The sequence below is a fragment of the Ovis canadensis genome, chromosome 1 (assembly GCF_042477335.2).
Source record: "Ovis canadensis isolate MfBH-ARS-UI-01 breed Bighorn chromosome 1, ARS-UI_OviCan_v2, whole genome shotgun sequence".
Taxonomy (NCBI): Eukaryota; Metazoa; Chordata; class Mammalia; order Artiodactyla; family Bovidae; genus Ovis; species Ovis canadensis.
In genome coordinates, this window is record NC_091245.1 from 61,823,203 (window position 1) to 61,836,757 (window position 13,555).

A 13,555-nucleotide genomic window follows, 5' to 3' on the forward strand; every position below is an offset into this window, starting at 1 on the left:
TTCTGATCAACCACAAGCTTCTTCCAATTTTATTATTTTTATTTTTCCTTATTCCACTTCAAATTCACTATTAGAGCAAGTAAAGTCAGAGAAAGTGGCAACAAGAGAGTAACACAGCCTTTTTCACAGGGTTATTTGGAAGATTAAATGAGGTAATTCAGGTGAAAATATTTGGTCCAGGGTTATAAAAGCATTAATTGTAAAACTGCTGCTGCTGCTGCTGCTGCTAAGTCACTTCAGTCGTGTCCGACTCTGTGCGACCCTAGAGACGGCAGCCCACCAGGCTCCCCCGTCCCTGGGATTCTCCAGGCAAGAACACTGGAGTGGGCTGCCATTTCCTTCTCCAGTGCATGAAAGTGAAAAGTGAAAGTGAAGTCACTCAGTCGTGTCTGACTCTTTGCAACCCCATGGACTGCAGCCTACCAGGCTCCTCCGTCCATGGGATTTTCCAGGCAAGAGTACTGGAGTGGGGTGCCATTGCCTTCTCCTAATAGTAAAACTAGTAGTGGTTATTCTACATGGGGAAACAGGCAACATCAGGGAGAAAACACAAGTGTCCTGACTATGGCTTAATCATCTTTCATTACATAATCCAACCTGTCAAAGGAGCAGTACTTAAATTACAAGAAGTAATCTGTTGCACATCACTAGGTTAAATAAGGGAAAGCAAGGTAGCATTATCTCCTGGACACATGGCCAATTGTCTCTTTCTCTCCCCTATACTTGGCTCTGTTTTCTCCCAGAAGTCTCTGGTCCAAGTCTCCAAGTCTGACCAAGCAGGGATTTTGCTAAACACAACTGAGCAGGCTCAGCACAGAGGTCTGGAATCAGTATGAAAAAGGCTAATGCAACTTCAGTCCTTGGGAGTGACAGGGAGCTACACCTAAAAACACTCTCCTCTAGATCAAGTTCCTTATAAATCCCACCACAATCTTTAAAGCAAACAAGATGATAAGTTAACACCACCCCATCTATCACTCTTCTTTTTCAAGCTAGAAAACACCCTGCAAATAACTCACATTTCACTCTCCCACATTAACTTGATTTGAACTTTTTCCTGTGAGGAATAGAGTATTAGGGGACCCCAATTCCTATGAAATATTCCACTGATTGCTGATGAACTTTGGTGAAATACTGCAAGTGGAAATGTGACTCTCAAAGATTAACACGGGTAAGAATAATTAATATCCTTGAGATTCATATGGTTTTCCTCAACTCTTTTAATGTGAAATTATTTGTTTTAAAAAGGAAGATTATTTGAGTACTTGTAGTAATGATGAGTTTCTCAGTGCAATGCTGGGCAAGAATATCTTAATTTAAAGCAATTAATTCTTACCTATTCTCTGCAGTGCAAATACTGCTTACACGTAAAAAATAAACTGTATAAATAAAAAGAAATAGTATCGTCCAAATTATTTTTATAGCATAGAGAGAAATATGTTCTTACACTATTTCTAAGTCAGTTTCTCATTGTTTAACATGAATCTCAAATTCTGCAGTTTTCAGTGTACATATAATATTTTTAATCTGTTTTTGAAATTATTTACAAAATAATGAATGTTAAAGTTTAAAATAATTTTAGTCCCAAGTGAAAAATTCATTACTCATATAATTGTCCAAACTAATCACGTCTATATTTCAAGATTAAAGCTAGAACCACTGTGTTTTACTGTTCATATTACTTTATACTTGACTTAAAAACTAAGCATTAAAATCATATATATTTAATCCAATCTCATCAATAGGTAGAGCTTTTTAGCTTCATTGATGTTGTATTTGGTTATTGACATGTTAAATATCTCACAAAAAAGAAAATTCTATAGAAGGCATACAAAAATCCATTCATAGAAGAAAAATCTCTAAATTTTACATTGTTTTTTAACATCAAATAGCTTTCCCAACAGTTATTAAAATCTCACTGTTCTGAAGAGACCTACCAATTTCAAACTTGGTCCCAGCAACATTTGCTGTAATGGTTCCCTTCTTTTTCTTCTTTCTGACTTTCCTTTTCATTGTGCTTTGATAAGGCAATTCTGTATTCAGATCCAGGGGAGTGGGTCCCTGAATAACTTTAAAAGAAATGTAAACCAACCAAATATAATTGAAATAATAAGAACTCCACACCAAAGAACACAAATGTCCCTGCTCCCCCCGCCCACCACAACAAGGTGAAAGTATAAATTCTTATTCTTTAAGGGTCCCCAGCTGATTTTTAATTCTTGGAAAGATTGCCAGTGACTATCTATAAAATGTAGATCTATATAGTAGGTCCACAAGATTAAATCAAGCTGTTTACCTCTTTCCTGAGGCAGAGATGGCATTCTTGTCTGTGCCAATCAACGAGCAGAGTGTGTCGCTGTACAAGCTCTTAGGAAACCTGGAAGACCCACATTAGTCTAAGTAGGATACGGCTCCAAATCACTGCAAGTTCCTATCATATTATCTTGGTGGGATCCTCAGATTTCAGGATACTGAAATTATGAGATAAGTTACCTGTAAGAATTTTAAAACACAGGTATGTACAAATCAACTCTTATGATATTTTTTCTTCAATATATGTCAATACTCTTCTTTTTAAAAGTCAAGTAAAGATGAAAGTTAATGTAATCAATAAACAAATACAGTTAATTTATTAAACCTTATGCAAAATGCCAAGCAACAGTCCTCTGTTTTCAGAACAGTCTAAAAGAAACATACTTACATACAGTAAACAACATGATTTACACAAACAAGAAAAACAATAACACTATTCACGACCATTTACTGAACACCTTCTATTTCAGGCCACTTATACCACTTAATTTTTCAACAAAACTATAAGGTAGAAGCTTTTATCTCTAACAGGTAAATACGTTGAGCTCAGAAAGGACAAATCTTTACAAGAAAGTAAGTGACAAAGTAGAGATTAATATAGTGTCTCTCTGATATCAGGACCCCATACAACCTACAACTTAATGCCTGGAAACCTAGCTGCAGCTACACTTTTAATATGAAATGGTGAAATAATTGCCAGTGCCAGGGTAGAGGTCACATGCTGACAGAATGGAGAAAAAAGAAATTCCCTTTTAAGGTGTGTGTCAGGGGAGGGGGTGACTACATAAAACAGATCACATTTGAGTTATGCCTTTAAATATGAGAACAATTTTGAAAAGTAGAAGATGGGAGGAGTCATTACCAAAATGATCTTATTTGGGCACACAGAGGAACACAATAAAACATTCTGCAACAAATGAACTAATTAGATTTGGCCATGCCTCAATATGGCCTGTATTACATTTCACTTTTATTTTCATTATGTAAGTATGTATGAACCTAGGGGTTGCACCCTAACTATACTATACTATATTATCAGCTTTCTAATTTCTCCCACCATACATCAAGACTCTTGAATGTAAAATGTCTCCAAATATAATGAAAAGTTATAATACATATCATAAAAAACAAAGGTATGATATCAACACCTTTATCAAGAGATTATCAATTTTATGAGAAATTCAGAAGTATTTGAAAATTCACCTACATAAAATGTGACTTATAATTCACTCCCAACAGTCATTAAAAATAAGACTCATTATTAAAGAAAATTTAGAAGTTAGTTTGTTTTCAGGAATCATTTTCACTACAATAATTCTCTAGAATAATTCAAAATCAAAACTAGGGAAATATTATCTATTACAGACCAACTGTAGGCAGGTACTATGTTAAGAATCTAAACTATTTTACCTCATTAACAAACTTGGAACTTGGGTTTCATCTTCCCCAGTATTCCAGATATGGAAATTAAGGCTAAACAAGTTAACTAAATCAAGGTAAAACATCTTATAAAAAGAAAACCTAGGTTTTGAGCCTAATTCTGTCTGATTATTCTGTTCATTGAGCCCCAGTATTTTCAGGCAGCATGCTAATATACTATCTAGCTGTACACGAAGCTTGTGACCCTACTGCAGTCCATACTGCAAGATACAGGAGTATTTTGGGAATTCATGATACTGCAAACAGTGAAATCACAGTAAACATCCCTAACCTGATAATAGATCCCTACTCCAAGCTGGAAATAAACTGGATCATTTTTCAGAATAAAAGAAAGGAGTAGGCTAAAGTTCAGTTGATTTCTTTCTGGAACTTCTAATACCCAGGTAACTATTTGAGTTTACAGGTCCTTATCTAGCACCTTGTTATTGGAGTAAACAAAGATCCTATTATAGTAACAGAGTGTTTATTACATTGAAAGTAGGTGACAAAGTCAACAAGAATTCAAGAACAACATTTGCTTAACTATACTAACAGTAAATCAATAATTGTTATACACCATAAAAGCAGACTTATTCATTTCTGACTTAAATAATGAGGCTCACAACTTCGATTTGTATAGGGCTCAAAACAAGAACTGAGCTTCCCAGGTGGCACTAATGGTTAAAAAAAAAAAAAAATCTGCCAATGCAGGAAACAAGAGATGTGGGTTCGATCCCTCTGTTGGGAAGATTCCCTGGAGGAGGGCCCGGCAAACAACTCCAGTATTCTTGGGTTTCGCTGGTGGCTCAGACAGTAAAGAATCCACCTGCAATGCAGGAGACCAGAGTTCGATCCCTGAATTGGGAAGATCCCCTGGAGGAGAGCATGGCAACCCACTCCAGTATTCTTGCCTGGAGAATCCCCATAGACAGAGGAGCCTGCTGGGCTACAGTCCACGGGGTCTCAAAGAGTTGGACAAGACTGAGCGACTAAACACAGCACACAAAACAAGAACTATTATTCCTTCCCCCAACCACACAAGAATTAAAGGCCTTCAAATTATTCTCTCCATAGATACGCTTAATTCCACTTATGGTTTGGTGAATAACAAGAAAAATGCTCTAACGAATTCCAGGACTTCATTCTGTCATTCAATTCTAACCACTTCACTTTATTCTAAACAAGAGATTTGAGATGACAGATCGATCACGTCACTTAGACAATGCCATGGCTACTTACTTTCCAAAAAGAGAAGCATGTTCCAGTTACCTCTGAAATAACCCAACAGTTTCTGAAGTTTGGCTACAAAGTAAAATCACCTGGGGCCTTTTGAAAATCCTGGTATCCCGGCTGGTATCCCGGCCACACTCTAGACCCAGGCAAGGCTTAAGCAGCAGCACTTGTTATTCAGTCCCAGACCCCAAGGACTGCAGCATGTCAGGCTTCCCTGTCCATCACCAGCTCCTGGAGCTTGCTCAAACTCTGGTCCATTGAGTCAGTAATACCATCCAACTATCTCATCCTCTGTCATCCCCTTCTCCTCCTCTCTTCAATCTTTCCCAGCATCAGGGTCTTTTCCAATGAGTCAGTTCTTCACATCAGGTGGCCAAAGTATTGGAGTTTCAGCTTCAGCATCAGACCTTCCAATGAATATTAAGGGTTGATTTCCTTTAGAACTGACTGGTTTGATCTCCTTGCAGTCCAAGGGACTCTCAAGAGTATTCTCCAGCACCACAGTTCGAAAGCATCAATTCTTCAGTGCTCAATCTTCTTTATGGTCCAACTCTCACACCTGTACATGACTACTGGGAAAACCATAGCTTTGATTACACGGACCTTTGTTGGCAAAGTAATGTTTCTGCTTTTTAACATGCCATCTAGGTTTGTCATAGCTTTTCTTCTAAGAAACAAATGTCTTTTAATTTCATGGCTGCATTCACCATCTGCAGTGATTTTGGAGCCCAAGGAAATAAAGTCTGTTTCCCCATCTATTTGCCATGAAGTGATGGGACCAGATGCCATGATCTTAGTTTTCTGAATATTGAGTTTTAAGCCAGCTTTTTCACGCTCCTCCTTCACTTTCATCAAGAGGTTCTTTAGTTCCTCTTCACTCTCTGCCATAATGGTGCTGCCATCTGCGTATGGGAGGTTACTGTTATTTCTCCTGGCAGTCTTGATTTCAGCTTGTGCTTCATCCAGCCTGACATTTCACATGATGTAGTCTGCACATAAAGTTAAATTAACAGGGTGACAATATACAGCCTTGATGCACTCCTTTCCCAATTTGGAACCAGTCCATTGTAGCATGTCTGGTTCAAGCTGTTGCTTCTTGACCTGCATACAGGTTTCTCAGGCAGGCAGGTGGTCTGGTATTCTTATCTCTTTAAGAATTTTCCATAGTTTGTTGTGATACACACAGTCAAAGGCTTTAGCATAGTCAATGAAGCAGAAGTAGATGTTTTTCTGGAATTCTCTTGCTTTTTCTATGATACAATGGATGTTGGCAATTTTTAAAACTCTGTAAATGAGTCTAGTGTGTAGCTAAGGCTGACAACCTCTGTTGTAAGCACACAACTGCACTAAAGCAAATAGTAGTTAACTACAACATGAAAGTGAAAGTGTTAAGTCACTCAGTCAGTCACTCAGCCTTATCTGACTCTGTGACCCCACAGACTATAGCTGGCCAGGCTCCCCTGTCCACAGAATTCTCTGTGCAAGAATACTCGAGTGGGTAGCCATTCCCTTCTCCAGTGGATCTTCCTAACCAAGGATCAAACCTGGGTCTCCTGCCTTGCAGGTAGATTCTTTACTGTCTGAGCCATGAGGGAAGCCCCAATTACAAGGTAAACATATACAATTTTAAGAAAAATGTAAAATAAAGATGAAAACATTTATAACTGTATGAAAAAGGTCAAACAGGTAAAAATCATCTATAAAAATCCTCATATCTAGTTCAAATAAACAAATTAGGAGAAAAAAGCATTAAGGCGATCAGCAGAAATAGATTTCTAACGCAATTTTATTTTGCAAGTAGAGAAGCCATTTCCAAGATAAATCAATTTGCCAAAATTTCAAGGAAATAGTAACTTTAAATGCAGAACACCTAGAGCTACCATGCAAAGCAACAGCTACATAACACTGGAACAACAAAGATGCTGATACATTGTGACAGTACCCTTTCTTCACAATCCTTCCCAAATTTCTACCCATCACTTAAAATCCACTTTAACTGCCGCTTTTTCCTTAAAGTTTCTCCTGATCATGGCTGAAGAAATTCATTTCTCCCTCTTCTGGTCGATCAGAGACCATTCGCATCCACATCATAGCACCAATCACAAACCAAGAAATTAAGCTCTGTGAAAACAGTGGTTCTCTTCTATCCTGTTCATTCCTCCACTCCCAGGCCCTGAAATAGTGCCTAACAGAGTGCTCAATAAGAGCTTGTTCATGAATTTAAAGAAAATAATCAATTAACTAATGACACCTGGGAATAAAATGAGGTGGTTATGGAGCTCTAAGAAGCAATATATATATAACTTTCATATTTTTAAGCGAAAAAAGCAAAGTACATAAAAGTTCACATTTCTGTAAAATGATGGATATGTGCACGGAGTGGTGGCCTTTTGTATTAATAGCTGGGGGCAGAGCTAAGAAGTCTTCCATGTACCCAAAGCATGTATCACCTATTCAAAAAGTTAAATACAAAAAAAAAAAAAAGTTAAATACATGTGATAAAAGTTTGTGTCAACATTATCATGTCGAGAATAAAAAATTCAAATTTTATATTTCAGTTAGATGAAAGAATATGGTAGAAAGAGCTCTGAGCAAGAAGTCAGTTAGAATTTTTACCTTTACCCTGCCATTTACCAGACAGATGACTTAATTTCTTAATATAGAGAAGGAAAGAACTGATTCTTTCGAGCCCTAAAGTCTAAAATGCCAACCAGTTGAGGATGCTATTTTGTATGACAACATGATGAAGACATGTAAAAAATGGGGAAACTCTGACCATCCCCAACAATCTCCCAAGTCCATGCCCTGGAGATGCTATATATGGGCTTTTTGTACATATTTGTGAAATTTTAGCTTACCATAAATTACTAAAATAATCTAACAAAAAAGGTCAGTTGGAATCAAAATTAGAGCTAAATTGAAAATACATAAAATAATGTCAAGTGAAAATGTGAAAAAAGGGCATTTCCTGGGGTCAAGTGGTTAGGACTCGGAACTTTCACTATTGGTGCCAGGGTTGAATCCCTGCTCCAGAAACTAAGATCCCACAAGCCACAGAGTGTGGCCCAAGAAAAAGGAAGAAACGTTGTTTTTCTGGTAATGAAGGGAAGGGGAAGAGACTCAAACAAACCAGTACCTACTGTATACTAACCACTTTCACATACCTTTATGTGTAGTATTTAGGACATACAAAGAACTTTTGATTCTAATATTACATTTGGTAAAGTTTACATTCCATGGCAAGTAACTTGCCCAAAGTCACATCTTACTAGGTGGCAATGAAGTGGTTTGTCTCTAAAGTCCATGTTCTTTCCCACTTTTTGTGCTACTTTCAAAACTCAGTCTTTAAACATATTAAGGACTTCTCAAAGAAGCTTAACTCTGTTTGACTGGAACTATTTTAAAAGCTAGGGAATGAGAGCCAGAAAATAAAACTGCGATTTAAAATGTGGTTGAGATCACAAAGTCCTAGCAGATTTAGTCTCTCTTTTTGGATACCTTAGGCAGCTGGTGGTACCCAGATCACCTTCCTATTTCCTTTCATGAATGTATTGCAATTCAACCAATATTGTTATGGATACGGTACTGTTCTCAGGAAATAAAATGGATTTATCAGTTTTCTTTCTTTGTGGTGTTTGCATTCTAGTTGGGGAGAGACAAATAATAACAGCAAACATTAAATAAATAAACCTGAGAAAATGCTAAGCTCTATGGAGAAAAAAAACAGAGCTGGTAGGTAGGATTTCAAGAGTGTGGTGGGGGCAGGGCAGCAGGGAGGATGAAGTTTTGTAATTTTAAATATTATATCCAGACAGGCCTTACTGGGGATGATTTACCAAGGAGGGCAATGACTTGTTATCACAAATGAAGTTGATAAAAATATTATGTATAAGTGCAGATATGGACAGATGTGAACACATATAATAAGGAGGAAATGAGGAAACTGACTACTTTCTGGATACTGAACAATCTTTAAGCCCTTCAAAGTGACTCTTCTTCCTAAACCCTAGTTTTCCTAGGTCTTTATTCTCTACATTAATTTTTATATTACTCTTTTCACACTAACCAGGGGTGCAACAAATATGTGTCACAAATTATGTAACATACATTTGAGAGTGAGATCTCAGTCACTCCCTCCACTGTGTGTCCCCAGCTTGTACTAACATTAGATTGTGACACACTCCTCAGGACCCTCTCTGGTTCTCAGCTCCTAGTATCACACACAGTTTTGTGAATATAGCTCACTCCCAACCCCACTTCCATAATTTTAGTTCTCAAAACTCATCAAAAAAATCTGTATTATCCAGTTCAGGCTATGTAATGCTGAAATAATCTCAGGAGTTTAAAACAACTAAGGTCTATTCCTTGATGATGCTACATATAAACCAAAAACGGGCAGGGTATGCTACGTATCATAATCACACAGAAGCCCAAGCTGTCAGAGCAGCCATCGTCCTAACAATAACAATGTGCCAGAGGGAAAGAGAGCTTTGGAGAGTCTTATCCAGGCAACCAATGACAGAATTTCTGCTCACAATTCAACAGCCTGAAGCAGTCACATGACCGCAGTGAACAAGAATTAAGAAGCGCAATCATATCAAATGACTAGCAGGAAAAAAAAAAAGCTAGTAAATAATACTAAGAGCCACCACAGACTCAAACTTTGATTACTCTCTATTTGAACCTAGTACTATTTTATAGTTCTCCATAGCTTTATAGTATTCTCCCCTGCCTAGAAAAATAAATAGCTGAAGATTCTGTATTGGGTCCAGTCTAGTCCTTGGCTTTACCCAGTGGGTAATTAAACTTCTCTATCCTGAATGCTATGGACTGAAATAACAATGGTGATAAAGAGGAATAAGACAAGGAGGAAGATGAGGAAGATGGTGTTGACGCAGTCTCTTTTGTAAAACATACTATGTGCCAGGCACACATCTAGGCTTCAACATTTAAAAAACTCTGATCTACCAACCCTAAATGGTATTCTGGTACTATTATTCCCATAGATAGCTGTTTAAAGAAAAGAGGTATATTGAACAATGATACTAAAACATAAACAAGAATGTTATAAAATGATAATTCTGCTAATCTGCCTGAAAATAATTCTCTCTAGATTCCTAAACTGTTATTCTTAAACTTTCATCATCCTATACTGATGAAAGATGTTTCAATGACTACTTCAAGAAAAATGAAAAATAATAAATATAACAACAATTATATCCAATTAAGCTTTCACTTTGGGGGGAAAACACTCGTCATACTCATAAGGTCTTATTTGCAGGGCCATTATTGCAAGTAGCAGTGAGAAATCTATTATTTCATCAAGATCATCAAAATAAGGCTGTTTTTTTTTGTCGGTACAAGAAGTAATATTTCCAAACATCAGGTCATGAATACAACTTTGTCCATTCTTGTGCTTTAAAACATTAAATTTCAGCACTTGGACCCCAAACCAAATTTGACATATTTTTATTTTCAAAGAAATGATGCTTTTTCTTATGATAAAACTTTGAAAAATAAAAGTAAATGAAACATGTGCCACTTCTTAAATGTTAAAACTTGAAATGTTTATTTTTTTTTTTAATATTGTTAGGACTAGATTTAATGTGAGCCCTAAATCACCAAGTTAAATTTTAATGTACGTACTAATCACCTGGGTATGTTGTTAAAGTTCAGATTCTGACTCATTAGGCCTGGAGCCTAATACAGTCTGAGAGTCTGTATTTCTAACAAGTTCCCAGGAGCGTTGGTCCAGAGACTACACTTTTGCAGCAAGGCTCTAGACAACCACAATGCTTAACACTATGCTAATAGAATTTGTTTTTTAACTTAAAGCCTTTCTTTATAAAATGTAAAAATTATGAAATTCTCAAATGATTTTATAGTAGTGATGTAAGTTATAAACTAATATTAAAGGAGTCCAGGAATCAAAAAAAGTAATAAAATTTAAAAGACTAGGAAATTTTAATGTAGAGCAGTTATTGATTCTCAAAGTATGGCCAAGAAACAGCAGCATCATCATCTGCTGTGAAATTATTAGAAATGCATATTCTCATTTTCAGCCTGAGATCTTCTGAATCAGAAATCTTGGGGTGAGGTCCAGCAATTGAAAAGCCCTCCAGACAATTCTGATGTAGGCTAAAGTTTGAGAATCACTGGATTAGAGGGCAAAGGGCCAATGGCATGCATAAACTCTAAGAAAGTAAGGGACACCACTACTGGAGCCTATTCCCTCCTCACTGGTCTTCTGAAGCCAAACCATATGGATGACTTAGAAATCACCTTGTCAGGATGTCCTTGGCAGTCCAGGGGTCAAGACTCTGCACTCCCAATGCAGGTAGCATGGGTTTGATACTTGGTCGGGGATCCCACATGCCACGCTGCAGCCAAAAAATGAAAATCTCCTGGCCAAGCAACAAGTAGAGAAACCACATGCCACCCAGGGCCCTGAGCAGCTAGAAGGGAAGACATTTGCTTCAAAGGATCTCATTTGCTACTGCACACAGCCCTGCTACCTGAGGTGAGGTTCTGCTAATTTAGAGTTTATACCCCTGTTCATGCCCAAACCAGTTACCAATGTTGACCAATACAGACATTCATTTTAAAGACAAGCAATCTACCCAAAACAATTAAACATTTGAAAATAGCAATCACAAAGATCAATTTTATGACCCCTACTCTCAAGTATTGGACCAGTAGCATAGGAGCTTGATCTGAAAAGGTCATGGAGAGCAGAAAAATGGTGGGGAAGTGGATGAAATGAAAATCAACAGGAGAATGCCTACACTGTTGTATACTCATACAGTGAAAGTACTATACACACGTGAAAATAAATGAACTAGACCTACATGATGAATTGATGAATCTCACAAACAATGAAGATCAAAGAGTGATGAGGAATACATACAGTAGTACATTATTTATATGAAGTTTAAAATTATTAAATTAATAATATATGGCATACATTGAGATATAACAAAGATCTCTTAGGAATTAATGCATATAAACAAAGAGTGTAAAGCCCCTAAAGGAAATGATAAATTCCCAGTCTGATACCTCTTGAGAGAAACAGAGAGCATCCAATAACCAGTCCTGTTTTACAGAAAGTGAGCATCTATGCTCCTATATGCCAAAGATGTAACTCTTAATATAAAAAATGAATATACTTTTATCATTATAGCCTTCTGAAAGAATAGGCAGAAATGAAATAGTGAAAATACTTTTGTTTGAACCACTGTATGTGTCCTTAGAAGTATTACATTCTAAATTAGACTGTTGAAAATTTAGGTCCAACTCTGATTCATGAGCAATGTGACGGGAGGCACTGAAGGATTTAAAGAGGAATGTGTTGTGTTGTGTGCTCAGTCATGTGCAACTCTTTGAGATCCTTTGGATGACAGCCTGCCAGGCTCCTCTGTCCATGGGTCTTTTCAGGCAAGAATACTGGAGTGGGCTGCCATTTCCTCCAGCAGGGGATCTTCCCAACTCAGGGATGGAAACTGTGTCTTCTGCCTCTCCTGCATTTCCAGGAGATTCTTTACTGCTGAGCCATCAGTAAAGCTCCCTAAAGAGGAGTAACATAATCCAAATTTCTTTTGGTAGGTTATACCAGCAGCTATTGTGGAGAACGGATGGGAAAGGGATAGGAGTGAACAGGCATTTTCAAGAGTTACAAAACTCCAGGAGAGAGACGGTAAGAGCTTGATCATGGACCAAGCAACAGACAGAGGGAGAAAGAATAGGGTTACTACAGAAGAACAGCAGAACCTTGGGATCAAGAAGGAAGTTATCGCGGATGACTTACAGTTCCCTGGCTTATGAGAAGTGAGCAGAAGACGGCACCATTCATCTAGAGAAGGCAGGAAGAAGAGCCACTTTGAGGGATAAGATGATTACAATTTTACATTTGCAGAAAAGGATGGATGGAAAAAAATGGAAAATAAGACAAAAGAATTTGTGATGACTAAAGATACAGAAAACATCCACTTTTATAAATAAAATGCTTTTAGTTAAACACAAAAAGGTCCCTTCTGAAGCATAACTGCTCCTATTTCTGTGCTCTCTGCCAGAAAACAATAATAGATTTTCAAAATGCCCAGCTGTCTGACTAGTGAACAAATGACATCACCCAAACAACTGTCATAACAATAATACATTGCCACCACTCATTCTGTGTACAAATTAAAAGGATTTTTAGAGAAGCTACATACTGCCTGAACATAGAAGCTTTTGTCTCCCTTTTTCAGACTGGGTATATTTTCAAAAGCTAGTTCTGCAGTGTGTTCTAGACCTTAAAAAAACCATTTAATCAACCACTTGTAAAGACCCAATAGGGAGTCTTACATAATGTGACATTATATAACAATAAACAGAAAAGTATTTATTCATTCTAGCAACAATTAATATTGACCTTGAGCAACAGGGGTAACTCCCACTAATGTACCGCTTATTTATATTTCAAATTGCCTTAGCCAGCTTAGTGTCTGCTCAGTGTTTATAATTAAATTATAGCACCCATACAAAATTCCACTAAGCTCTGTGGAATCCCTTGTGTTTGGAATTTAGTGTAGTATGACATGAAAAAATTGGG

General features: G+C 37.2%; 1 protein-coding gene across 5 annotated transcripts in view; it reads right to left on the reverse strand.

Annotated features, from left to right (window-relative positions):
- Window positions 1-13,555, reverse strand: part of TTLL7 (tubulin tyrosine ligase like 7) — a 169,112-nt gene that overhangs the window by 107,090 nt on the left and 48,467 nt on the right. For 4 of the 5 annotated variants that reach the window (XM_069596124.1, XM_069596162.1, XM_069596152.1 and 1 more), the window contains exons 2-3: window positions 2,297-2,493; window positions 1,938-2,069 (exon numbers count right to left, since the gene is read on the reverse strand). In XM_069596124.1, the coding sequence (XP_069452225.1) occupies window positions 1,938-2,069; window positions 2,297-2,321 (157 nt within the window). In that variant the 5' untranslated portion in view covers window positions 2,322-2,493. The remainder of the gene's footprint in view (window positions 1-1,937; window positions 2,070-2,296; window positions 2,494-13,555) is intronic. The other variant, XM_069596133.1, reaches the window with a different exon arrangement.